The sequence below is a fragment of the Phyllostomus hastatus genome, unplaced genomic scaffold (assembly GCF_019186645.2).
Source record: "Phyllostomus hastatus isolate PE091 unplaced genomic scaffold, TTU_PhHast_1.1 phas_contig_34, whole genome shotgun sequence".
Lineage (NCBI taxonomy): Eukaryota > Metazoa > Chordata > Mammalia > Chiroptera > Phyllostomidae > Phyllostomus > Phyllostomus hastatus.
This window is the reverse complement of record NW_025333857.1, coordinates 51,036,885-51,063,352: the sequence shown is the minus strand read 5'-3', so window position 1 is coordinate 51,063,352 and position 26,468 is coordinate 51,036,885. Positions and strand designations below refer to the sequence as shown.

General features: G+C 39.1%; 2 protein-coding genes across 6 annotated transcripts in view; one reads left to right on the top strand and one right to left on the bottom strand.

Annotated features, from left to right (window-relative positions):
• TEX10 (testis expressed 10) overlaps positions 1-19,669 on the top strand; it is a 42,770-nt gene extending 23,101 nt beyond the window's left edge. Inside the window, exons 8-15 of one of the 2 annotated variants that reach the window (XM_045840102.1) lie at positions 610-785; positions 2,650-2,827; positions 6,895-6,983; positions 8,636-8,769; positions 12,764-12,844; positions 14,452-14,633; positions 17,896-18,106; positions 19,456-19,669. In XM_045840102.1, the coding sequence (XP_045696058.1) occupies positions 610-785; positions 2,650-2,827; positions 6,895-6,983; positions 8,636-8,769; positions 12,764-12,844; positions 14,452-14,633; positions 17,896-18,106; positions 19,456-19,569 (1,165 nt within the window). In that variant the 3' untranslated portion in view covers positions 19,570-19,669. Of the gene's footprint in view, positions 1-609; positions 786-2,649; positions 2,828-6,894; positions 6,984-8,635; positions 8,770-12,763; positions 12,845-14,451; positions 14,634-17,895; positions 18,107-19,455 lie in introns of those variants that run through there. The other variant, XM_045840103.1, reaches the window with a different exon arrangement.
• INVS (inversin) overlaps positions 6,889-26,468 on the bottom strand; it is a 145,631-nt gene continuing 126,051 nt past the window's right edge. Inside the window, exons 15-19 of one of the 4 annotated variants that reach the window (XM_045840097.1) lie at positions 25,399-25,628; positions 24,548-24,622; positions 21,265-21,399; positions 11,633-11,777; positions 6,890-6,997 (exon numbers count right to left, since the gene is read on the bottom strand). In XM_045840097.1, coding sequence (XP_045696053.1) covers positions 6,994-6,997; positions 11,633-11,777; positions 21,265-21,399; positions 24,548-24,622; positions 25,399-25,628 — 589 coding nt within the window. In that variant the 3' untranslated portion in view covers positions 6,890-6,993. Of the gene's footprint in view, positions 6,998-8,905; positions 11,778-17,026; positions 17,068-21,264; positions 21,400-24,547; positions 24,623-25,398; positions 25,629-26,468 lie in introns of those variants that run through there. The other 3 variants (XM_045840099.1, XM_045840100.1, XM_045840098.1) reach the window with 3 other exon arrangements.

Below are 26,468 nucleotides of genomic sequence, written 5' to 3'. Positions count from 1 at the left end.
CTGAATAATTCTTATTGTACTACTATGAAGAGTAGACAGTGTTACTCTCATTTTACAGAAGGAAACAAGCTTAGGTTAAATAAGTTGGTGGGTGTCATCCAACTAATGGGTAACAGGTAGCTGAGATTTTACACTCATGTCTGATGACAAATGTCACGCTTAAAATCACTTAAGTTCTTGGGAGACAGCAAAAGCGATTGCTGCTACACAAGTATAGAGACCTTAGAGCTTTAGCAAGTATACCAAAGAACTGAAATAATACAAGTTCTAGGGCACCTTAGTTGAATGCATCAATTAAGTTAATATAGTGCAGTAATGACGCTAATTAGGATAAATAGTACATAAAAAGTTAAGTGGTGTCTGTGCCCTTTAAGATAAAAATACAATTTAGTCCCCCCAAACTTGGTGGGGAAAACCTAGAAAATGCTACAACTAAATGAACGATGCTGGCAATTTCATAGGCACCCACATGTTTAAATGAATACATGCGTTATTGGTACATGATTTGTCACTTTATGGTGTATGTAAATTGAAAAATTTTTTTGCTTAAATTTATGCTTCTTGTCTTCCAAATTATACTTTATTGGGTTCCTTCTTGGCCTTTGTTAGATATCGTAGCAAAGTGTTATCCCGTTGGCTGGCTGGTTTACCATTGCAACTCGCTCATCTTGGCTCCCGAAACCCTGAGCTCTCAACACAGCTTATTGATATCATCCAAACGGCTGCAGCACGAGCAAATAAAGAATTACTAAAAAGTTTACAGGCTACTGCTCTTCGAATCTATGGTAAGAGTTTGCTTACCTGTATAGGTGATCATTGCTATATCCTGATTTGGAAAGGAAGTTTCTAAGGGAAGCCTTGTAGGTTTTGTCTTTCCTTTAAATTATTATAAATTAGTTATGCTGTGATAAAATTACCAAAACAAAATCCACCATCAAATAGTAAATTGATTTGCAGTGATAAGTATTCTTTGTTAGAATAGTTTTAGAAGATTAATGATAGGTGCTTCTTGCATTCTTAAATTGTCTTTTAAACCACTTGCTCTTCACAAATTCAAAACTGGTATTTTTTAAAAATTCCTTTGAAGCCTTGGTGGGAAATTACTTATTTAATCATAATGGCTATCTTACATGACTTCCATATGTTAATATTTCTGACTCATCCCTGGAACTATTTCATATTTTAAGCAGAAATAGCAATTAAAAGTTTTCTGGGCTATACACATATATATAATTTACATTTATTATTGAGATATAATTCACATGCCATAAAATTTGCTGTATTACAAGGTACAATTCAGTGATTTTTTTAAAGCACATTCCTAAGGTCTTGCAGTCATTATCATTGTCTTAATTCCAGAATACTTTTGTCACCCCCAAAAGAAACTACCTATTGGTAGATCCTCCCCATTCTTTTCCCAGCTGCTGGCAACCACTAATCTATTTCTGTGTCTGGATTTGCTTATTCTGGAGATTTTTTACAAATTGAATTATGCAGTATGGGGCCATTTGAGTCTGGCCTCTTTCACTTACAGTGTTTTCAGGATTTATCCGTGTTGAAGCATATATCAGTATTTATTTCTTTATTGCTAAGCAGTATTTCATTTAATGGATCTACCACTTATATTTATCCATTCATTAAATAATGGACACTTGATTTGTTTCCACCTCTTGTGGGTATATTTTTAAATGTTTTCAGCTTTGCTTATATGCAGAGGTGTGTGTGTGCTGTGTGCAGGTGTGTAAGTGTACATAGACACACAAACAGGTTTTATGCTTTAAGTTGATATTGTCACTGTTTAGCAGAAGTGTCTATTTTTTACTATTTTGCTTTGTGTCCAATCCCTTTACCCCCATGAAAGTTCTTATTTCAAGCAAGACAACTTGGATGTTATGAAACTATTGCTGTGTTAAATATTGGGTTGGCCAAAGAGTTCATTTACTTTTTTCCATACGATGGCTCTAGTAGCACTTAGTTATCTTCATCTTCATTCAAAACAATTTTGTTAGATTGTATTGTGACAGCTGTCAAATCAGTGTGAATTAAAAGAAAAACCGAAATTGGTGAATTTTTCTGAAGATGGAAGAAGATATACAACATTTTCAGCATATTATACTTTATTATTTCAAAAAAGGTAAAAATGCAAAAAAAGATTTGTGCAGTATATGGAGAGGGTTCTGTGACTGATCGAATGTGTCAAAGTGATTTGCAAAGTTTCTTGGGACTATTGACATGTTGGCCAAATAATTCTGAGCTGTGGGGCTGTCCTATGCTTTGGAAGATGTTTAGCAGCATCCCTGGTCTCTGCCCCTAGAAGCCAATAGCAGGAGATAGCTGACATACTTAAAATGTCCAGATCAGTTAAGTTTTTGGTAAAAATGAAAAATGTCTTTTATTTTATGGAAAAAAATGACTTTTTGGCCAACCCAATAAATATATCTTTAAATAAATAATGGTTATATTCAATATTTTATTTTAGAAAGTAGCTTAAGCCATACATGCATGTTTTATGATAAAAACTTTTTCATGTAATTTATATAATGGATTTCAGCATCACACAGTGAACATCACTCAGTCTGCTTTATTAATTTAATCTCTGCTTTGTATACCTTTTGTAGTTAAATTTACTGTGTCCGTCTCTCCCCCTAGATCCACAAGAAGGCACTGTGGTGGTTCTCCCAGCAGAGTCTCAGCAGTGTTTGGTCCAGCTGATATATTTTCTACCCAGCCTACCTACTGATTTGCTTTCTCGGTTAAGTCGGTGTTGTATCATGGGAAGACTTAGTTCAAGTTTGGCCGCCATGCTTATCGGGATACTGCACATGAGGTAGCATGCTCACGTGAGCTGTATTTTAAGTATGAAATGTATAGCCCTTTATTTCTTCAGCTTGCAATTCACAGTGGTGTTTTTTTTGTAGAGAGGGAAGGGGGAGAGAGAGAGAGAGAGAAACATCAATGTGCGATTGCTGGGGCCCGTGGCCTGCAACCCAGGCACGTGCTCTGACTGGGCATCGAACCTGCGATGCTTTGGGTCGCATCCCACACTCAATCCACTGAACTACGCCAGCCAGGGCACAGTATTGGCTTTTAAAATCACACATGGCTACCACTTTTTTTTTTTAAGGTTTTATTTATTTATTTTTAGAGAGGGAAGGGAGGGAGAAAGAGAGAGAGAGAGAAACATCAATGTGTGGTTGCTGGGGGCCGTGGCCTGCAACCCAGGCATGTGCCCTGCCTGGGAATCGAACCTGCAACACTTTGGTTCGCAGCCCGTGCTCAATCCACTGAACTACGCCAGCCAGGGCTCATTTGCTCTTAATGCAATAATAAAACTGTATATTATTGCTAGATAAAGTTTACTAGAGTAAGATTGTTTTGTTATTTGTTTAGTGAATTTCTGTATATAGCTTGGAATAAGGGTTGAAATTATCAAATGCATATAGTTAAGGATTGAATGGCAAGTGAGGGTACTATGCTTAAAACTTTGGTGTTATGGAATTGCAATACAGACCTTCTTTTCAGGGAGCTCAGAATTTAATGCAGCTGGTAAGGTTAAGTTTATGTACTCAGACAAGGAATCACTTGAAATCTCACATGTGTATGTTAAAATATGTTTTGACTGAACAGATAAAACAGTACAGTGGTATGAACTACATTTAGGTTGCTGTGTAACCAGCACCACTGTCCTCCTCCAGAACTTTCCCATCTTCCTAAACTGAAACTGCCCATTGTACAGTAACTCCTCATTCACGCTGCCCCTCCCTGCCACAGGGAACTGTCTTCATGGTGTTGATTATTTTGGGTTGCTCTTATAAGTGGAGTCATACAAGTTTTTTGTCTTTTTGTGTCTTTCATATTTCATTCATATTTGATCACTGATAACTCTTCAGTGATCAAAATTTCCTTTTTAAGGCAGAATAATGCTTACTATTGTACATTTTGTTTATCTTGTTGTATGTTGGTGGACACTTGGTTTTTTCTACCTTTTTAGCTATTATGAGTAATGCTGCTATCAACACTGAAGTATTAGATACCTATTTTAGTTCTTACTTTTAATTCTTTTAGCTGTATACCCAGAAGTGGAATTGCTGGATCATGTGGTAATTGTTTAATTTTTCAAGAATCTGCCATGCTGGTTTTCACAGTGACTTTACCATTTTACTCTGAAAGGTTTTATAACTAATGTGTCATATGCATGTGTTCAAAGAATCCTTAAACACCTTATGTTTATATAGTATTTTAGTATTCAGCAATATTTATTACTGATTGTGACTCATTGTCAGGGTCTGATACAGTTTTAGGTGGAAATTGAAATCTAGGCTGTAGCTGTAAATTTTAACGAATAGCTTCCTTGTGGCTTCTTGTACAGATTCCCTGTCCTAATTAAATAGTAGCTCACTTTATTAGTAAACTCTCTTTATATTTGTTTGCCAGTCTTTTCATACCAGTTTAGGACATGCATTTGAATACAGTCACCCAAAGTTTGTGCATAACTGATGATGACCTTTCCTTTTAGTAGAGGAGAGATATTTGCAACATGTTGCTTATATGTGAAAATTTAAGGTTCATTTGTTTGTGTGTTTGTGCATTAGAGAGAGAGGCTTGGTCTTATTTTTAAGTATTTTAAACATTCATTAGTTTCTCTTGTTTATCTTTGTTAGAAATTTAAAAACTCTTTGTCTAGTGTAAGCAATTATTTAATGCTAGGCCTTAAAAACAATTAATGTTGCTCTTTTAACTTCCAGTAGAGGGCACTCTGTTCCTTTGATATAACAAATGGAGGATTTGTTTTAATACTGAGTTAAAATTGCCTTCTGAATACTTCCCTTTGAAATTGATTCTCTTTGGAAGGTATATTAGCTTTATAAATATCAATTATGTTTATGCTTGTGTCAAAGGTGTTTTCAAAAGTCTTTTGTGGAAATGTGATTGTTGAGAAAATACATTAATTTACAGAAAATGATAATAGGGGTTCATAGTAACTAAATTAAAAGTTGGTTGTCTTTGTAGTTTAAAGTCCACCAAGTTAAATTTTGCCTTTTAGTATTGGTACAATGTCTATTACTACATTTCTCTCTCACACACACTCTCTCTGTTGATGGCTTGTGCCCAAGCTAATCTCTTTTAAGAAATAATACAAAATTAGGACATTTCAACTTTCTCAGACCTGTGGCACTATCATTGTATCACTTTTCTTGCATTTAGAATTTAAGAATAATGTTTAGTTTTTTCAACATACACTGGGTTATATATCTTTGGTTTTCTCTCCAGAATATCCCCTTCTCTCCTTGTCCATGACTGTAAACTAGATAGTGTTTTCATTATCTCTCACCTGTACTATTATAATAATCTTGCTTTTCAGTCCCATCTATTTTGTGCACTGTCGCCCAATTAATTTTTCTGAAATATTCCTTTAGTCATTTCTGATTTTTGTCTGTTACATTAAAAAGTGTATGTAAGAGTTGCTGCTGCTACCTTTCCCCCTACCTGTTTAAAGTGTTTAGAGTTGGATTTCCCCCTCATAGCATGATACTTGTGTTGTTCCACTGGCCTCTGCTCAGTCCTGTCCTGGCCCCTAGTTTATTTATAGCTGGACTGGGGAACATAATTGGTAAATGCTTGGTAAAAATCTCTAGGAAGGGGGAGAAATTCTTGGACTGAGCAGTTTGGCTTGGTTTTAAATAGGGCGAATGTATGATCAGGTCTTCAGTGAGCAGTTCCAGTTACTTCTGTCCAAGCATAGTCAGCAGTCACATCCCTGTACTCTTGAAGTGGCCTGGCTTGGACAGTGTATATGGGCATTGCAGTTTTAAGGACAGCGTGATCTATTATTGTCATTGGTCCAAAATAGATTCCTAAATGGATTTGTACTCATTTTAGCCACTGGAGGGCACAGTTGGTTTCTAGTTTCACTGGGTTAAATACAGTTAACAGGTAAAAAAAAAAATGTAGGTGCTTTCAGTTGAATTAGAAACTCCTAATTTTTTCTGCATTTATTCATATATCTGATAAAGTTTGTAGTCTGAGCTTACTGCGTCTGATCATTCTCAGCCTTCTGCTATATTCCTGGTTGACATTTGTTCTCTTCATTCTTAGCTGTATGTTGAAGAGAATCTTTAAAGATGTCACTGGAATCTGAACTTAGAGCAGGAACCAGATAAATGTTATCTAATGAGAAGCTGCTTCTTTATCTGCACTATTGTTAGGTAGGGCTAGTTACAACAGGTGTGTCAAACTCATTTTCACCGGGGGCCACAGCAGCCTCACCAGCCTCACTGTTGCCTTCAAAGGGCCGAATATAATTTCAGTTCTTTAACTGTTCAGGAGTAGTTACATTTATACAGTCCTAAAATTAATTTCGCCCTTGGAAGGCAACTGCGAGGCTGATGTGGCCCCCGGTGAAAATGAGTTTTACACCCCTGAGTTACAGCTTTGCGAAGGATAGGGGCATATAATCTTAGAGTGGCTATAAATGGAAGTATTCATTACCTAATTAAGATACTTAGGTAGGAAGCTGGAGCTTGTTTACAGTAAGCAGGTAAGACTTCTTTAAAATCAAGTAAATATATAGCAGCTGCGACTGCTGAAAAGCAAAATGTAATCTTGGCTCCTTACAGTATGGTTTTCAAATGGTGTGGAAATTTTCTGAATTACATCCTATACTGTGTGGACCAGTTATGCTTTTTATGTAACTTTACGTAAATATAAATAGAAGTTAAAGTGTCCATGTTATGTTGAGCCTTTACATACTAAATCAATGCATACTGTAGGTTTCGCTTAAGCTACTAAATCTGACTTGTTTTCAATGAAGAAAAATGGTTATATACTGTGTTGTTATTCTTGAATCTTCAAGTTGGTCACTTCTGATAATAGTTCTCCCATTGTTTATTATAGATCATCATTTTCTGGATGGAAGTATTCGGTGAAAGACTGTTTGATGAGGGATGTGGATTATTTCAGCTTCTTATTTTCAACACTTACAGGTAACCACATTCACCTGCCACGTTAAGGAAAGGGAAAAAACTTAGTATGAAGAGTATCTTAAAACATACTGTTTTATATGTTGGCTCTAAGTTTTGAGGATGATAAGGTGTCTATCTTAGAATGATTTCTCTTGGTTAATAAGTGGAAATCTTTGAAGGAATATTTTTACCCTATATTGTCCAACTCTTTAGGCAGGGAGATACATGATTCATCTTTAAGTCTCTCATAGTAAGTATTGAATACCAAAACCTTGGGAATGAATTGTCATTATTTTTTTTTCACTTTCTCTTTAGTCTTACTTCTCAACTTCCTTCTTGTCTTTGTTTACAGTGAATTGGACATACCTCTTATTCAGATAGCCAGAGAAAACCCCATTGCGTACCTTTAAAAATTGATGAACAGAACATTTTAAACATTTTAAACAACTAGATAGGAAGAGCATCAAATTTCGATGAGCTGTTTCTGCATCCCATTTGCCCTCAACGCAAATTAGTAAACATAGAAATGTCAAGTTCAAGTTAGATGTATAAGATGTGTATAATAATACTACTACTATTATTACTATTGTTTAAATGATTGTGCTCATTCAACATTTCAGTTTTATACTTGGATGATGGTGATGAGATTTTTTAATTTTAATATTTTTAGAGAGGAGGAAGGGAGGGAGAAAGAAAGAAACATCAATGCATGGTTGCTTCTCACATGCCCCCTACCAGGGACCTAGCCTGCAACCCAGGCATGTGCCCTGACTAGGAATGGAACCAGCGACCCTTTGGTAAAGATGAGATTCTTTAAAAATTTTTTGAAGACTTGTAATTAGGAGATTTATAATTACTATGTTAAGTCAGCATCCAAAGAGAATTTCACGGATTCTGATAATGAGCTGAATCCAGCAAGACAAATTTTATGTAAGAAATGTAGACGCCTCCATGTTTATTTGATAGTTTTAGATGTACATATTTGAGATGGAGGTGGGGGACTTTATGTTTTAGTAGTAGTACCTGTCAGAAGATTTAGCGGTTTTAGAAAACTTATTAGGAGTCAGTAATGTGATGTGGCTGTCAAACTAGATGAGGCCTCTTTAGGCTATGTTCATGGAAATACAGTGGTCTGAGCATCAAAGCAGAAAGCTAGGGTCAGACTGACGACATTGCTGGTGTCCTGATCATTCTAAGAGCTGTCTTCAGGAGGGACTTTGGCCCACTGTCTATGTAGGTCAGGCCAAGTATAATAGCGTGGTAAGAGAATCACATAGTAGTTTGAAAGGGCTATTATGTAAAAGAATACAGAGTTTGGTATGTGTATGGAGCATATTATTTTTACTTGTTCATTTGCTTTTTAAACCTGTCAGTATTTGGAAAAGTTATGCCTTTTTATTTTTTAGGTAAGTCATAAGACCTGTTTCTTGCTGTATTTATAGATTCGGTCAGAGCACACACTTGTGTACATAAATACCTGAATTTTACTGCCTCCATTACTAGCTATTCATTTAAAAAAATACTACATGAAATGCAGAATTTCAGAGAAAACAATGTAGTTTAAAGAAGAATTTAACTTAAAGGTACATGTCATCTCTATTTTTTGAAAAAATATAAAGAATGGCACTTGCTTTGTAATTTATTTTTTTAATATTACTTTGTACCCAAATTAGGGTTTTCGAAAGAGGAGTTGACTTGGCTTCAGAGCCTTCGAGGCGTTCCCCATGTCATCCAGACGCAGCTTTCCCCTGTGCTGCTTTACCTGACAGACTGGGACCAGTTTTCGCACCATTGGGATGTGACAGAGGTAATAGTAGGTTTAAAAGGAAATTTCTGGCTATTAAAATTCAGTTCATCAATCACCAGTGGTTAGTATATATTAGGATTATCTTATATGAGATATTCATAGGGATACAACATAGAATAAGACATGCCTCATGTTCTCAAAGCTTTATAATCTTGGCTGGGAGATGTATGTTTCTAAAAGAAGAGTGTTTTCCTTTCTAAGTTATGCCACTAGAGTACAATAAATGAGCAATCTGAATGATAGAGATAAATTTATTTTCTTTTACCTAGCACAGGACAGATAGGATAAATAAGATGTAAGGAGGATTTGGTATTTTTGAAGGTGGTGTTTTTAAACAAAAGAGATTATTGAGCATTTCCTTTTGAGTTTATATATTGAAGTTAAATTTAAAACCCTAACATTTACTTAAGCTTTAATGTTTAGCTTACAAATCTTACTTTTTACATAAGTATCGTAAATTTAAGCAGTCAGCAAAACACTATGATTATATTTTATTCCTTTTACAGTCAAGATTTTAGACTCTTTAAATAACTTCTAATATGGTCACTATTTTTCAAGTAGTTCAGTTAAATATGATAAATCTTAATATTTTAAGTTTTGGTACTATCGATAGTGAAATTCAAATTTAAATCACTGGTTTAAATTAATTACTGATGTGTTTTAAATTGGAGTTACAAGGCTGATCTTTTACCCTAATGGGCATAATTGTCTTACATGTTTCAGATATGCAAATTAAATATACTAAAACATCATAAACAAATGCTAATGATTTGATTCTCTGAAACATTTTGGTAGTAGTTAGTTCTATTATTCTTGTTGTTTCTTTCCTTGCATCGAAAGGTACTTGCTTATTATTAAGAATATAATTATTTCATCCCCAAATTATTTTGGTTCCAATCTTTCTAACAAATCCTGAGGTAATCTGCTCTGCTGGCTAATTTTATTTTAATGATTCAGAAGACCTCTGGCCAGGACACTGACTGTGTTCTTTCCTTGTAAGAAAGGTCAAACTCCTAATTGCTGGGCCAACCCTTTTTTTTTTTTTAACCTTTTTTGTCAGTGTTCAAGTTACATCTTCTTCTGTTTCGTTGCTATACCAATTGATTTTATTCAACTGATCTGTTTACTTCTTCCATTCTATTCTGAATATTCCTCATGTTCTTCCCATATCTTAGGGCTCTACCTTTTGTAGATATTTAAAGCATTTTTCTCATGGCATTGACTCTCATCACAATATTTAAGTCATACCAGTGACATTTATCTTCTCTTTATGACCCCAGTGTCTGGTACTGTGTTTATATGTAGGTTCTCCAAAAGGACTGGATTTTAAAAAGTGAGAAGAAATAATGAATTGGGTAACCAGCCTGTTTATTTGATATCTAAAGTTTTACCTTATTCCATGGTAAATGGAGAGAACTAAGAAAGGTAGATTGAAGTTAAGGCCTTGGATACTAGACTTGGAAGTTGGGGTTCCCCAGTGGTGGTAAGACGAGTTGTACAGCACACACTGTTCGCAGTGTGTCTGAACTAGCCCTGTGGCCTGGAGAAGGCACTGTGTAGGGATCAGTGCGCCCCGACTCTAGGCACAGATTTGCCAGTGTCTGGCATGGTAACTCAGATAACTCCCAGAACCTTTACCTGATAATTTAAATTTTTCATAAGCACATCATTTGTGTAAAGCCAAGACACAATTGTCATGAGAAAGTGATGTTATTTTTCTGAATATTTGTCAAGGACATGAACTTAAATTTCAAGGTTGCTGTCTCTGAAATGTTAAGGCATAAATTAGGAAAAATCAAAAAGGTCTCATTTTTGGTTTTGAAGTTTTTAAGCAAAAATTTCAATTTTCTTTGGATAAACTTTGTTACATTTAAGATGGCCTTTTCATTTGAAAGTACGTGTTAGAAATAGTTTTTTGACACCCTTAGTGTGAACACTTATTTCTCTGATTACATTATTTGAACAAGTTATTAATTGGTAGAGTGGGTTTCTTAGTTATAGTTATCTGCCTAGGCTGAAGTTACTTTTTAAAAAATGGACTTTTTTTGAGTAGGTATTCAGAAGAACAAAAGGATGGTAGTAAAAAGTTTTCTTCCCATTCTTTCTCTCAGCCCTTTCTTCCTCCCCAGTTTCTAAATGTATTCTTTCAGATGTCTTCTGTCTTCACAAATGACTACATATATTCTTGTGTTTTTCTCCTTTTATAGAAATAACATACTCTATGCACTGATCTGGACCTTGCCGTTAATGATGGAAACAATAATTAAAAGGGAAAGATCACAAAGGGAAAAGGAATCTCTGGACAGAGATACCTTTCCCTAATGGAGCTTTCTATTCCAGAACCAGTGAAAGATTATAAGGTTAATAATTGTCATTTATAAAATATTGAATGGTTGTAAAAGAATATTTTTAACATGATTAAGCTCTGAAGGATAATAATAAAATATAACTCCAGTTTAAGAAAGAACATTTTTCATTATTTTTGAAGCCCCTGTGTAGGCCTTTCCCATCTCCCTTTAGAGTAACAACACTCCTACCACCTGAGCCACACAGACCAGGGCGGATTATATTCTTCCACTTGGTGATGTTCATTTAAAGTTCCTCCATTTTTTTTCTAATGGCTTAATATAGCTCATTTCTTTTTAGTGTTGAGTAACATTCCTTTGTCTGGAAGCACTCGGTTTTTATCCATTCATCTGCTGTAGGACATCTTGGTTGCTTCCAGATTGTGGCACTTACGAATAAAGCTGCTGTAATAAACATCCATGTGTAGTTTTTTGTGTGGACATAAGATTAAAACTCTTTTGTTTATGATCAATCTCCTTTTGGTGCCACTCCTCTCCCATACAGGCATCTTTCTCACCCCATTTGCACTCCCGACTCTTTGGGATAGCCTTCCTCTGTCTTGTCTTTTCGTGCTCTGTCTGTGACACGGGACTTCTTCCGAGCACTCCAGTGCGGGTGGTACCCAGCTTGGCCCCACCCAGTGGCTTTAGAACTGAAGAGTTCTGGAAGGGAAGGCAGAAGAAAAGGGATCAAGTCCGCATTTACTATTGAATAGGCCTTTTCAACATGATTTACCTTTTGACATGAAAATATTCCCTGTGCTCATTTTGAAGTAGAAAGATGGAAGTATGGTGTTTACATTGTTACTCATAGGTATAAAAGATAAGAAAAATTGCCACTTGAAAACTGAAAATTGATAGATATCAATCTACAACAGGTTTTATAGAGAAATAAACCCTAGAGCTGTTGATTTTTAAGGGCTGACAGTTCTCTGGAATGTAGCTTGATTGCCCTCTTCCTAGAGTGTTCTTCTTTCCACCAGTCTTAGCTTTCTCTCCCCTTGCAATTTTTCTGCATATTTTCATTTTTGGCACCATATTCCATCAGCTTCTGAAGTTTTCTTACAATGTCTCTAAGAACTCAGTGCTGTCCTTCCCTTTCTGTTTTCTTGAGAACTTAGAAAATCAAAAAAATTAGGGATTTGGTTCCCTCATACTTTTCCTATATTTTCTTTTGCTTTTGTGGAATAGGATACAGTGTTACAATGAATTCAGACAGGGTCTTAATATCTGAAGCATAAGTATTTTTTGTATGATGTCTTTTCACCAAACGGAGAAAGGTCTATTGTCAGCCCTTTACATCACTCAGATCTTTTTTTTAAGCACTTAAATAGAAATATAGTCTCTCTACCTTGGTAAATTATGAAGTACTTCAGAGCTGTGAGGGAGAAGAATTTCTCAATTCTTTCATTCTCATGCGTGGCACCTGATAGGACTAGCTCAGCGCTCAGTAAGTATCTAATAAGTTACTTGGAAAATTAGCCCATGTGTGAAACGTGATTAAACTTTGACATTTGCATCTTCAGATTCAATTTTTGTTAAGTTTCCCGTTAATATGTAGAGCAAGTAGATTTTTTTAGAAATCTTTTGAGCTTGTTTCTGACCTAAAGTGTTCCAATTTAGTTACTGGTTTTCTCCTTTTCTGACAGACAGTTTGTCACAGTTTGTTGGTTATCCCTGCCCGAAGCCAGAGCTTTGACATCCTGCAAAGCGCCATCAGCAGGCATTTGGTAAATATACTTAAACTTCTTTTCTGTTGCACGAAAAAGCACGTAGATTCAAGCTTATGATGAGTTTGTCACAGCCTAGGAGAGAACGAGAATCTAGAATCCTAAGCTTGTAACCTCTCACAGCATGATGCTGTGATGAGAACTGAGAAATCCTGGTGTTTTTCCTGGCTGCTGCCAATTAATTTTTGAGTTTGGGAAAATCCCCTCTTATGCCAGGCCCTTACTTTCTACATCTGTTCAAAGACAGACCTTGAAATTATGCCTCTGGTCCTTCTGATTAGTAATGGTTAATTAACACATGCCTGATATCAGTGTATTGGGAAGCCAGCATCCAGACTGGGGTCTAATTCCCACGCAGAAGATTTGGGGTCTGAAGTACAGGGACATGACCTAACTGGTTCGCGGCCTCCTCACTGCGGAGGCAGTGAGTTAGTCATGGGAATGGCTCGTCTTCCAGCCAGCGTCTCTCCTTCCCATTGGTATTAAATTCACATTAGGTATGCCTGGGTTTTGTTTTTAATTTCCTCTAACGTTTACACTTTTGACCTTCGGCTTTTTATTACAATAATGCATTATAGTGCAAAGGAGAGATCGAAATTTTTATCTTCCAGAGACTTTTCTTTGTTTGCATAATTTTATAAGCACATTCACACCTTTCCTCCTTTAAAATGTCATTTCCCTTGAGTTGGAAGAATACTGCTTCGAATTCCCTTTACTCTTTTTCTCCCTGACACCAACTTCTAATCCTTATCTCTCTTGTGTCCAAGACCCCCACCTGTTTTTAACCTCTAGTCCCGAAATGCATGTCCTTTGACTACTTTCATTATCCTAGTAGGAGCTCAACATGCCAGTCAATCTAGGCAGTTGTTTTCAGAAAACCTGATGGAAGGATTGAGACCTCAGAGCCTGTAGAGATTTTTATGACTATTCAACGGTAGTTCTAGGAGATTTAAACCATGGATACATACAGTTACAAGTCAGAGTCTACTCTCCAGCTTCTATAGTAGAATCTAGATGCATTAGTATCCCATGATGTCCCTTATCTGGGTTTTAGGGCAGTGAAGCAATCAAGTGGTAAGTAGTAGCTTCTCGACTCCAGTGCTTAGTCATCTGAATGACTGACTGAATCAGAGGACAGGGGAGAGGTAATTGCAGAATAAATTCTGTTCTGTATATTTAATTACTGGGATGGCGGTGGTGCCAGATACTAGTTTTCCAGTTTAAATAATCTAGAGATCACATAAGGGTGATTGTATCAAGATTTTCTTTGGGTGCATGAAATCATCTTTTTAGATAGTATTTCTAACTATTAATAGAAATTGTAATATTTAGAAAGTTTTAGAAGACTGTCAGGAAGGCGAAGCAATGGATTTGGGTTAATAGTATTTCTTGAAGTTTGCATGTTTTTAAAGTCATTTAATGTAGAGATTAAATTCTCGGGAAAACAGGACCTCAGGGTGTGGCAGGTGACATGTATTCTGTATATACTAGTTTTCGGTAGAAGTGTCCTGCGGTTAACTCTCTAGTTAATAGGGTTTTGGTTTTACCCTGGGGAGGAGAGGGGAACTGTTGTGTAGATGTCATTAATCTCATTTTTCTCTGCCTAGGTTGGGTTCACTGTAATTCCTGACAGCACGGCTGGCTGTGTTTTGGGTGTTATCTGTAGGCTCCTGGATCATACGTGTGTGCTTAGTGAGACTCTACTGCCGTTTCTGGCTTCTTGTTGCTACAGTCTTCTGTACTTTCTGCTCACTTTAGAGAGAGGAGAAGCAGAACATCTAAGAAAGAGGTAATAGTTTTTTCATTCTTCACCTTCAGTTTTTTTCCTACCTGTTACATTCCTTCCCCATCAATCAATCAATCATTTAAAAATTAAGAGTGGAAGAATTAGATTTTAGAAATATTTTACATTCTCTTTCAGAGTTTGTATAAACCTAGCTAGCCTTTTTCTTCTTTTTTATTGACTTTATTGGGGTGACATTGGTTTATAAACTTACAGGTTTCGGGTGCACAACTCTATAAAACATCATCTGTATATTGTATTGTGTGTTCATCACCTCAAGTCAAAACTCCTTCCATCACCAGAGCTGCTGCTTTGTTCTTTCATGAATCCCCTTTGTGCTGTGAGAATTTGAAAAGTTAGATGGCATTCTAAAGTTTTTTGAGAGCTTTCCTTATTAATACTGTTCTAGGTTTAGTAAGAAAAAAATTCTACCTTTAGAAGGATGGGTTTATTAGTGTACAAGTCTCTACATTTTGTTTTGGGCTTCATTAGAATTAGCCAGAGTAGAATTTTAAATTCTTGGACTTAAGGAAATAGTTATAAGATGCTATTGTTTTAATTACTCAGTTTTATTCCTGTATGAAACTCAGACTAAAGCTTCTGGGATAGTTTCGAACATTTCAGTTTTGTTTTTAAAAAGTGCTCTCATGCTTATGTTCTTACTGGTATGCCTATTAAAAGTCATTGCAGGAAGATTTTTTAAAAAGCTAACAGGTAAGCAAATAGAAGAAAATAAAAGTCGTTCTGTCACCTGTTAGTACCCAAGGCTCTTGTTTTTCTCTTGGCTTGATAGTTTTCTGTAGTTGTGGTGTATAAAGGTAGACTTTCTAAAGTTTACTTATCTATTCAATGTACTTATATTTGGTGTGAGGTAGGGTCCATAAGCCCTTTCAGCACAGTGTTGGCTAATGAAGAAAATAAATACATTGGAACATTTCAAGAGTAGCTTACAGAACTCAAGAGCTGGAGTTGTGGAAGTAAGAATTTGAAACCCAGCAGGAACCGAAGTGGCTTTCTCTATTCTCTTCCTTACAGATTGTGTAGTCTTTCTCTCTCTACCATTGCTTCAGTGTTAGCTGTGTCTACAGACTGGCGTTCTCTTTTCTTGTACGTGAATATCCTAGCCTGCTGTGCACGCATCAAAAGTTAAAGTCAGTCCCCTAGTCCCCTTCTCTCTGGTAACCACCAGTCTGTTTTCTGTCTGAGTCCATTTCTGTTTTGTTTATTTTGTTCTTTTTTTTTTTTTAAGAGTCCACATTTAAGTGAAATCATATGGTATTTGTCTTTATTTCATTTAGCATAGTATTCTCTAGGTCCATCCATGCTGTCACAAATGGTAGGATTTCATTCTTTTTTATGGCCAAGTACTAGTACAATTTATAAATGTACCACAGCTTTTTGGGGGGGTCCTCACCTGAGGACATTTTCATTGCTTTCAGAGAGAGACAGACAGACAGACATCGATTGGTTGCTTGCTGTACATGCCCCAACTGGGGATTGTAACCGCAACCTAGGTATGTGCTCTGACTGGGGATCAAACCTGCAACCTTTTGGTGTATGGGAGACACTCCAACGAACTGAGCCACACCAGCCAGGGCTGTACCACAACTTTTTAATTCATTTGTCTATTGATGGGCACTTGGGTTGCTTCCATATCATGGCTGTTGTACATAACACTGCAGTGAACATAGGGGTGCATAATTTTTTTAATTAGTGTGTTGGGTTTCTTCAGATATATACCCAGAAGTGAAATCATTGGGTTATAAGGCAGTTCCATTTTTAGGTTTTTTTTTTTTTTTTGAGAATCTTCTATACTGTTTTCCACACTGGCTGCACCAATCTGCATTTCTACCAACAGTGCACAAGGGTTCCCTTTTTCTCCACATTCTCACCAACACTTGTTTATTGATTTGTTGATGATTGCCATTCAGACAGTTGTGAGGTGATATCTCATTGTGGTTTTAATTTGCTTTTTTCTCTGATGATAAGTGACATTGAGCAATTTTTAATACTGGGTTGGCCAAAAAGTTCAGTTTTTTCTATATGGTGCCTCTAGTAGTGATTAGTTGTCTTTAACTTCATTCACAACGTCGTTAAATTGTATTGTGACAGCTGCCATAACGGTGTGCACTAAAAGAAAACTTAAAATTGGTGAAATTTTCTGTAGCTAGTCATTTTAATTTTGAGGATAGAAGAAGACAGGAAACATTTTTGGTGTATTATGCTTTATTTTTTTTTAAGATTTTATTTATTTATTTTTAGAGAGGGAGGGAAGGGAGGGAGAGAGATGTCAATGTGCGGTTGCTGGGGTTCATGGCCTGCAACCCAGGCATGTACCTTTACTGGGAATCGAACCTGCGACACTTTGGTTCGCAGCTCGTGCTCAATCCACTGAGCTCTGCCAGCCAGGGCTATTATTTCAGTAAAGGTAAAAACACACCTGAAATGCAAAAAAAAAAAGAAAGAAAAAGAAATTTGGTGTATGGAGAAAGTGCTGTGACTGATGAACATGTCAAAAATGGTTTGTGAAGTTTCTTGGTACTGTTGACATTTTGCCAAATAATTCCTTGCTGTGGGGCTGTCTTGTGCATTGGAAGATGTGTAGCAGCACCCCTGGCCTCTACCCACTAAGAGCTAATAGTAGGAGATAGCCAACATACTCAGAATATCCAAATCAATAATGTTATTGGTAAAAATGAACAATATGTCTTTTATGGGAAAAAAACCATACAGACATTTTGGCCAACCAGTATTTAATTAGCTAACTTTATGTCTTTGTAGACATGTCTGTTCAGGTCTTCTGCCCATTTTTTTTTTTAACCAGATTGTTTGTTTTTTTTGGTGTTAAGTTGTATGAGTAGTTTATAGATTTTGGAAATTAACCCCTTGTCAGATATACCATTGGCAGATACCTTTTCTCATTCAGTAAGTTGTCTTTTCATTTTGTTGATGGTTTCCTTTGCTGTGCAAAACTTTTTATTTGATGTATTCGAATTTATTTTTTGTTTCCCTTGCCTGAGGATATACATCAGGAAAAGAATACTGCTGAGAGAAACGTAAGATTTGACTGCCTGTTTTCTTGTAGGAGTTTTACGTCTTTTACGTCTCACATTTAAGTCTTTAATCCATTTTCAGTTTATTCGCGTGTGGTGTAAGGAGGAGGAAACACTGTTTCTTAAAAGGACATTTTCAGTTTTGGGAAATACAGAAAGGGTACTTTTCCTGTACATGTTGGCTCACTGACTCATTTTTGTTGCTGTTACTGTAGGGACAAGCTCTGGGGGGTCTGTGTCTCCATCCTGGCTCTCCTGCCTCGCGTCCTCAGACTGATGCTGCAGAGCCTGCGGGTGAACAGAGCTGCTCCTGAGGAGCTGCCTGTGGTGGGCCAGCTGCTCCGCCTGCTGCTTCAGCATGCACCCCTCAGGACTCACATGTTGACCAATGCCATCTTGGTGCAGCAGATCATCAAGAATATCACGGTAAGAAGCGTGGAACGAGGGTTTTGTACTGTGAGTACTGGGAAGGATTCAGGGGCAAGGCATGCGGGGCACAGGATTCCTGAGCATTGACCAAACTGCTGGAATTAAGCCCAGTGTGGTGGCTTCCCAGGGTTTCTCCTGTAGCCTGGTCCCTGACTGTCACTTCACCTGGGGTATTTTTTTCATCCCACAGTCAGCCATAAAAGCCTTGAAATACTCAAACTCATTAAGGTGGCAGGCAACTCAGTTGGAAAATGTCAGATTCACTGCTACCTGGATTCTAAGAGAGACTATTGATTAACTGTGATAGTTAGGCAAGTTTTTCCCCCCTAAGATTTCTTAAAATTAATTTTTGTAGGGGAAAGGACGGGAAGGAGAGAGGGAGAGAAACATCAATGTGTGGTTACCTCTTGCACGCCCCCTGGGAACTGGCCTGCAACCCAGGCATGTGCCCTGACTGGGAATTGAACCAGTGACCCCTTGGGTCACAGGCCTATGCTCCATCCACTGAGCCACACCAGCAGGGCGGCAAGTTTAAAAAAAAACAAAACAAACCTTATCCAAGCTTGTTTTCCTAGGTGTAGAAATGGGACTGATAGTAACTCTGTTGGGTTTTGGTGACCATTAATGAGATCAGCCAAGTAAAATTTTTAGTGTAGCTGACATTTCTTAATTACTCAACAAATTAGGAAATTTAGCAGGAATAAACTTGAGGCCAATTTCTAGTTAATCCCTGGAGAGTACGAAGTCGGAGAAAGGAAGTTGCAGGCTTCAGCTCCGTCTGAAGACAGAGTGTGGTTGGTTCTGTGTTCAGTTGCGTTTTTTTGTTGTTGTTGTTGGGGGCAGTTATGATTCCGCTGGTGTTTTTACTTGGGAAGAATTGAGTTTTTTTTGGTATAGATGTTTGATTTGGGGGCTCTTAATTGGTATATGTAACAGTAATTCAGAAATAGTAGAAGGAAGGGCAGTCAAGAATTTGGATTACTCATACTGGACAGTCAACCTGCCTCCATAAGGAAGACAATGACAGAAGTCAGTTGACCCTGTGCAAAGATGGAGAGACTCTAGAATGCCAGGAGGAGGAATTTTGGAGTGTAGGGCTGGTGGGTGGTAAAATTGCATTAATCCCTAGCATTTGTGGGAGGGATCGAAACCACATAAGAAACCATCATTGCTTGTACGGGTTTCACTAGGAATTTTCACTGCCTGTAGTAATTCCAGTAAGGTTTCCCATGGTGACTTACAGGTGGGATGCTGTTGCAGTGGCTCTGAGATGTTTGGATGTGAAAATCACTTCAGGAGTGGCAAGTTTAGTGGACTTCTCAAACTACTCTTGTTTCTCTCTGCAGACGTTGAAGAGTGGAGGTGTTCAGGAGCAGTGGCTCACGGACTTGCATTATTGCTTTAACGTGTACATTACTGGGCACCCTCAGGGGCCCAGCGTGTTGAATGCAGTATATTAAAGAGGCACCATCGCACTTCCTGTTTAAAATGGTTTATTCACATCTAATTTTGAAGAGAGACTGATGTAATAAATGTCATTAAAGCTGAACTTTTAAAGAAGTTGTTTATGAACCTTCCTTTGCACTAAGGTAGGAAAATAATGCAGGCTGGCTTCCTGGACTGGCGCGTGATACATGGTGGTATATTTTACATTTCCTAGGAACTAGATATTTACAAAAATCGGAGTGATAACGGTACTACCATTTACAAAAAAAGTAAGCTAATTCTTTGTGATCCCGTCAAAGCAAACCTCATTCTTTCTGTTCTTAGCTCCAAGTCATTCAGATAGCAGGAAGCAGTTTTTTGTTTCATTTGGGAGTGGTCACTCTGATCCATGATGACATTGAGCTTTCACTATGGAGTTGGTATTTACAGAGGTTTTGTAGCCCTTGGCACAGGGGCACAATTTTGAGACAGTGCTAGTTTTTTGATTTTCCTATGCCTGCGTGGAGGCTGGTTTGATTGAGATAACTGCTTTCAAAAGTGATTTTCTAACCCATCATAGTTTCTAAAAGATAACTGGCTATATATAGTGAGTTCTGAGATATATTCATTTTCCTAATCATGAAATAATTTAGCAGACTATAAAAAATCCAGGGGGTTAACACTTGATTGCTTCCTATCTCTTACTGTCAAGACCAGGGTGTCAGTAATCTTAAGAAAATGGGAGCAACCCTGGAAGTGCTTGTGAGCCTATGTAATCACTGTTTATGCCTGTCTATAATTCCTATATTAGCTTTGTCCTTAAAAACGTGCAAAAGCCCGTAAGTCCCCAAACCCCCAATCACTAGATTTCGTTTAAACCATGTATTCTTAGAGAGCTGGAAGGTGTGCAGTTAACGGCATTTTCCTGCCAGTAGGAATGGAGTTTTGATAAGATTGCTCCCTCTACAGGTCAGACAGAAAGCACAAGTGGAATGTTAAGGCCTGAGTTGATACCTTGTGCGTAAACGGTGTCTGTGCACCTGCTGACTTGATAGCAGAACTGCCATTCACAGAGGATGTGGTCGCAGCCTGTGGCCTTCAGAGGCTCACATGAACTGTGATATGTAAGGAATCAACAGAGGTGAACAGAACACCTATTGTGGTCTTACAGTTAATTTCTGAAAGCATACGCTGGGCCACGATTCTGGTCTCACACTTAAAACTGTAATGATGGAATAATGGGATGTGGTGTCTGTAATGCAGTTTGTTGCGTTAGATTCCAGAAAAAAGAGTGACATGAAGGGGGCTGCTATAGGACAGGCTTCTCCCTGTCTCATTTAGGTTCTTCACTGAAGCGAAAGAAACAAAACAAACCAGGCCTCCACCAGGCCTGGCCAGCAGAAATCCCAGCCCAGCAGCCTTCGTGGTCTTAGTTTACCTTAGGTTTTACTGTGGTTATAAGTTCTCCTTTCTATCCATACTGACTGAGGTGAAGCCAGACATCTAGGCCGTTTTGCATAAGTGTGGTCTACCCTGGTCTTTATAGCTCAGGTTAAAGTAATGTCCAAACAATGTAGTGTAAGAACAGAAATAAATCATTCTGACATTTTCTTCCCATTGTTACCACATTTTCAGGCTAACGAGGCTTCAGGCATGGGCATTAAAGTTTACCCAAGATGTCAAAGATAATCAGCAGAGAGTTACAGCTCCCTACTAGCTGTTCCAGTTACCCCGGATGCAGTCTTCCTCCACAGGCAGTCGAGGCTTTGTTTTGTTTTTTGATTGAGTGGCTGGTTGCAGGTTGTAAGAAAAATTCTTAGATCTTCCACTGTTCTCAAGGAGGTGTATACACTGCAAGTTGCTCACTGTTAAAAACAAATATCAGGTGGATATTCAGGTTAATTTTAATGCTGAAGGTAAGAGTTTATTGGCGGTAAGAAGAAAGGGTTTAGTGTTGTACCACACCTGGCACTAAACAAGGAGACAGCCAGTATATTACAGAGACAGGGGGTTTATCAGCCATGCATTTTCCATCATCTTAAAGATATATGGCACCTCTCAAGGAAGAACCTTGAGTGGGAGGAGTGGGTATAAACCTGGGCTTCCAGCTGGCCTAGACCAATTGGCATATCTTTCTGTACATCTCTCCAATGTAACAGTACAAACATACATATGCACATACATACCTTTTTTTTTTTAAAGGGATTTTTTTAAAAAAGATTATTTATTTTTAGAGAGGGAAGGGAGGGAGATAGAGAGAAACATCAATGTGTGGTTGCTGAGGGTCATGGCCTGCAACCCAGACATGTGCCCTGACTGAGAATCGAACCTGCGGTGCTTTGGTTTGCAGCCCGCGCTCAATCCACTGAGCTACACCAGCCAGGGCCACCTCTTTTAACTCTACATACCACACACTTGTCTATTGTCCATTTTTGAAAATAGATTTGTTCAAAAACTACTCAGATGATAGGCTCATAGACATATCGAACTCGAAATGGGTTGTTTAGGCCTCTTCATGACTTTGAAATTATAAAATTATAGGATGCCACAGTTGCAAAAATTAGTGGTGTACCCACCCCTCTGGTTTAACAAGCGAGGATACTGAGGCCCCAAACAGTTAGGAGACCTTGCTGAAGCAGTTCTGTGACGTGCTAACCTCTGGGGAGCAGAGTGAACATGAAAGGTGAGTAGTTTTAAAAGTTAGACACGTATCTTTTTCTCTCCTTGTTTTAATACTGTTACTTCAATAAAATGAAAGTGAACTACTGTTTTGTGACTCGCATGTTTTTTGGCTGCCTTTACTGTTTCAAGTCTTGAGTTGTCATTTGCCAACCCCACTGTAGGTGGGCGGGAATGTTCTGCACCCATCTAAGGAGGTGCCATTACTAGTAATCACTTAAGCCATGGTAACTGTATTCATCAGAATGGATTTTTTTTACAAGGGGTTCTTTTCTTTTTAAAGAGCTGGACCCCCAAATTGAGGAGAGCTTACTTATGTGTATGTGCACACAGGTCACTGCTGTGCTCCTGTTCTTTGTGGGTGGTTCGCAGGGGTGGTGTGGAAGACTAGGGAGAGCAGGGATTGTTCACTTCTCTCCTGAGTACAAGTAGAGAGAAAGCCTGTGGGTGCTGTCACTTTTCCTATATCCAGCTTGCTTTCTGCTCCCTCATAGGAGGAAACGGCTAACACAGCTACTCCCCACATTGGACGGTAGTCTACGGTCACATGTGTGGGTATCCGCAGTGTGCCGGACAGTCTCCTAACGCCAAATGGAACAGTGAGCAAAACTGAAAGATCAACCCTACGCGATTCCCAAAGCAAAAAATGAAATAATATTTAAGTTTGAAGACCAAAATGAATGATTCTTTTTGGTTCAACCTGACATCTATGATTCTACATTGCACAAACTTCTGTGTATGTTTAAGACATGCTCATATGGAGATTATTTATAGACATGTTTTCTGTATAAAACACAGGCTGCAGCTCAACCAGGGGTGTCAAACTCATTTTCACTGGGGGACACATCAGCCTCGAGGTTGCCTTCAAAGGGCCAAATGTAACTTTAGGACTGTGTAAATGTAACTACTGCTTAACTAGGGGCAAGGAGCTCGGCGCTGCCGCCGGGTAGAAACAAGGTGCGGGGCCGGATTCAGCCTGCAGGCCTTGTGTGTGCCACCTGTGAGCTCAACTAGCCAGCAGCTCTGTCTGACCATCCGCCTTATTCACTGGTTAATGGTTAATGGGGATGAGTGAGCCTAATAAAACCTGTGTTCCTCCAAGTTTAGGCTTAGGAAAAGATCCTCTTCAGTCCTTTTCTGTTTTTAAGCCAGTATGAATTACACTTCTGTACATATGAAGTCCTATGAAACCGTTAGGCATTTCTTTGAATTTTTTTATTCTGTTTAACTGAGTCCTTTCAAAACCTTTTATGCTGCTAAACACCATTTTTTAAGATTTCTGGTAGTACTGGATTTTTCTCAAGACAAGGTTTAAAGATTAATAATATTTGTCTAAATGCTCCTTCTCTGGTAGTTATATCTGACAGTTCTTTTTTTGAAACTATTCTTAATTCACTCATGTATAACGAGGTTTTTTTTTTCTTACTAGAACTATGGGCCTTAATTCCTTTAGAAGTTTCCAGCTACCCCACCCACCATTCCTTGATCAACCTGTCTATATTACGTGAGTTGCCTGACTTAATAAAGACTTGGCAGTAATTACTCTCCCCCTTCAAGTTTCCCTCCATCAAAAACTAAATGAATGTTAAAGTTCGTGCTGACAGTCACTGTTCACCTCCCCAGCTGCACTCTGATCCTGCAGGACGGCTGGAGCCCGTGGGAGGGGTGCCTGTTGTCACCGCCGCCCAGGGAAACACTGGACCTGGCATTAACTGCTGACAGCACTGAACTTATCACCCAAGTTTAATGCCGGTGTGAACGAAGCCCTCAGTAAAACACCTTCGTTCTGCAGCTGAGAAGAAAGTTCCCTGAGCTGCTGCTGTATGAGTGAAACGGCACAGTTGAGCCTGAGAGGGATATGCCATTAAATATTAATGTCTTCCCTGTGAGGCCCTAAAAGGCAAAAGCCAGAATTTGTGGTTAAGAACCTTCCAGCCATTAGGAAGGAGGTGGAGGATCTTAATGTGAAACCAAAATGGAACAAGATCTCCCAAGGTACGACTTTGAAGAAGAGTAGTCTTCTCACTTCCCCCTGCCTTTATGTGAACAAGTACAGTGCGTTAAGGAGATCAATAGCAGCTACCATTTATTGTTTCTGCTGGAGGTAATTTTAATAATAGCTTTGGTGACAAATAACTTGCCTCTTATGGAGACAGACATTAACTGCAGTAATAATTCCGTGGAAGGGGCATGAGAAACAAGTCTGCACCTGAAATCAGACGACCACTGGGAACCCCGGACAGTCACTCTGGTTTGGGGGATGGGACAGCAGAGGGGAGTGCTGCTGCCCATGCTGTCTTCCGGGACGCGCTGCCGGCGCGGCGGCTGCCTTACCTGAGTTGAGACGCAGCACAGACTGGGCTTTTGAAGATCTTGTGGGATGACGGACTTTCCCTTCTTGAGAGCAACCTGAAATCAACCAATGATAACATGGTTAAGTATTAATCATACTCGATTGATTAAGCAACGACCAATGGTAGCCGTGGCCTGCCCAAATGCTGAATTCCTTGAACTGAATGAAGGCTTGAGCTTACGAGTGAGCGTCAGCCAAGATGAATTAGGTACGGCGTGGGAATGCCCTGTAGGCCCAGGGGCAAGTTCTGAGATTCTGCTGCCTAGAGAGGCTCAAGATGCCTTGGCTCAACTCCTTTTCTGTTGCAGAGCTAGTCAGGCTTGTTCTCTGCTGAGTTTATTTGGATGGTCTCTTTCCCAAGCAGAAAATGGTTTAATTTGCAGCATTTCATCTGCTAAACAAGTCCTTACTGTAGTGCTTGGGGTTGGGGCATTCAGCAGAGGGGCAACCCTGTGAAGTCTGAGCAAAGGAAAGGTCGGAGTGAGGCAGGCAGCGCGGGCCTGTGCTTAGAGGCCTCCAAACTGGCAATGTCAGGGGAAGACCAGGTAGGGACCCGGGAAGCTGCAGCAGGGGTGAGTCTCAGGTGTGAAGCCCGGCAGGAAATCTCGTGGCTAGAAGGCTCTCTGGGTTGAGATGCCGGACTGCCTCATCTCAAACCGAATCTTACCCAGACTGCCCCAAATGTAGTGCTGAGGTTCTCCTGATGACTGGAAGGATAATACAGTGCCCACGTGAATGGAGGTTTGCCCAGTGCCGTTAAATCCTGTTTCAGATTCTGATTCGACTCACTGGGGGAGCCTGTAAACTACCAAGTGCCCAGAAGGACAGTTACCGTAGATCTGCTTGAGCACCGAGTGTCTGGTGGACCTTGCGCCCGAGCTGCTCTTGGATGGATTCTTGGTGGTCCTGCTTACTGTGATGGTCTTTGGGGGTTTTAGTTCCAGCTCCTTCCTCCAAACCTGGAGGAGCAGTGCCATGCATTCGCGGCTCCATCTGTCCATATTCCTGGCTCCATGCTGCTTCATGTGCCGAAGGTGGGACAGGTGCTTCCTGAGCTGGTAGCTGGTGGGATCACACAAGGGGAGAAGCTTTAAGATCACACTATTGAGGAAACAAAATGTCCTTAAGTTTCCTAGAAGGTATAGGAATAGTATCTGTTGAACTTGGGAGATCCTTTCAAGCTCCCATTCCTGCTTTGAGTGGCAGTACACTGAATGTTGAATTGTGTTTTCCACCTGACAGCTCCTGAATTAGGAATCAATAAGATGAGTCCTTACCCTCAACATGCGACAGGCCAATGTGTAAACAAACACAGTCTAAGAAGTACTGAGCAAGGAGCCAGGTGGCAAGAGACAGATGTGGGACTGATCATTTGTAGTGGTTGGTGAGACTTCACAAGGCTGATATTTCTGCTGGTTTTCAAAGGCTGAGTAGGAGCTTAGCAGTCAGAGAAGCATATTCTAGGTGGCAGAATTGGCATGAGCCAGAGGTATGGGAATTTGTACAGAAAGGAATGAGATGTGTATGAAGCATGTGTATTTGCTGGGGAAGGCGGCTGGAACGCTGGGCTATGCTGGAAGAAGCCAACATGTGCTCAGGACCTGCTGTACACCAGGCACTTTCCCTGTCATTAAGCCTGAGACTAAGTCTGTGAGGCAGCCGTTACAAGTCTGATAAACGCTGAATTGTGGTGACATCACCAAAATGGTGACAGGTCACTCCTGACTTCACTCTCCCTCACCAAAAGAACAGCCAGTAACTGGACAAGACACCACTGAGAAAGTCCTAGAAAACAGGGTTTCTAGGGTCTGGAGGCTGAAGAACCCCCTGGATCGCAGAGACCAAGACCGATGGACTTTAAGAGGGTAAGAGGAGTGGCTACGTGATGACAGCATTGCCCAC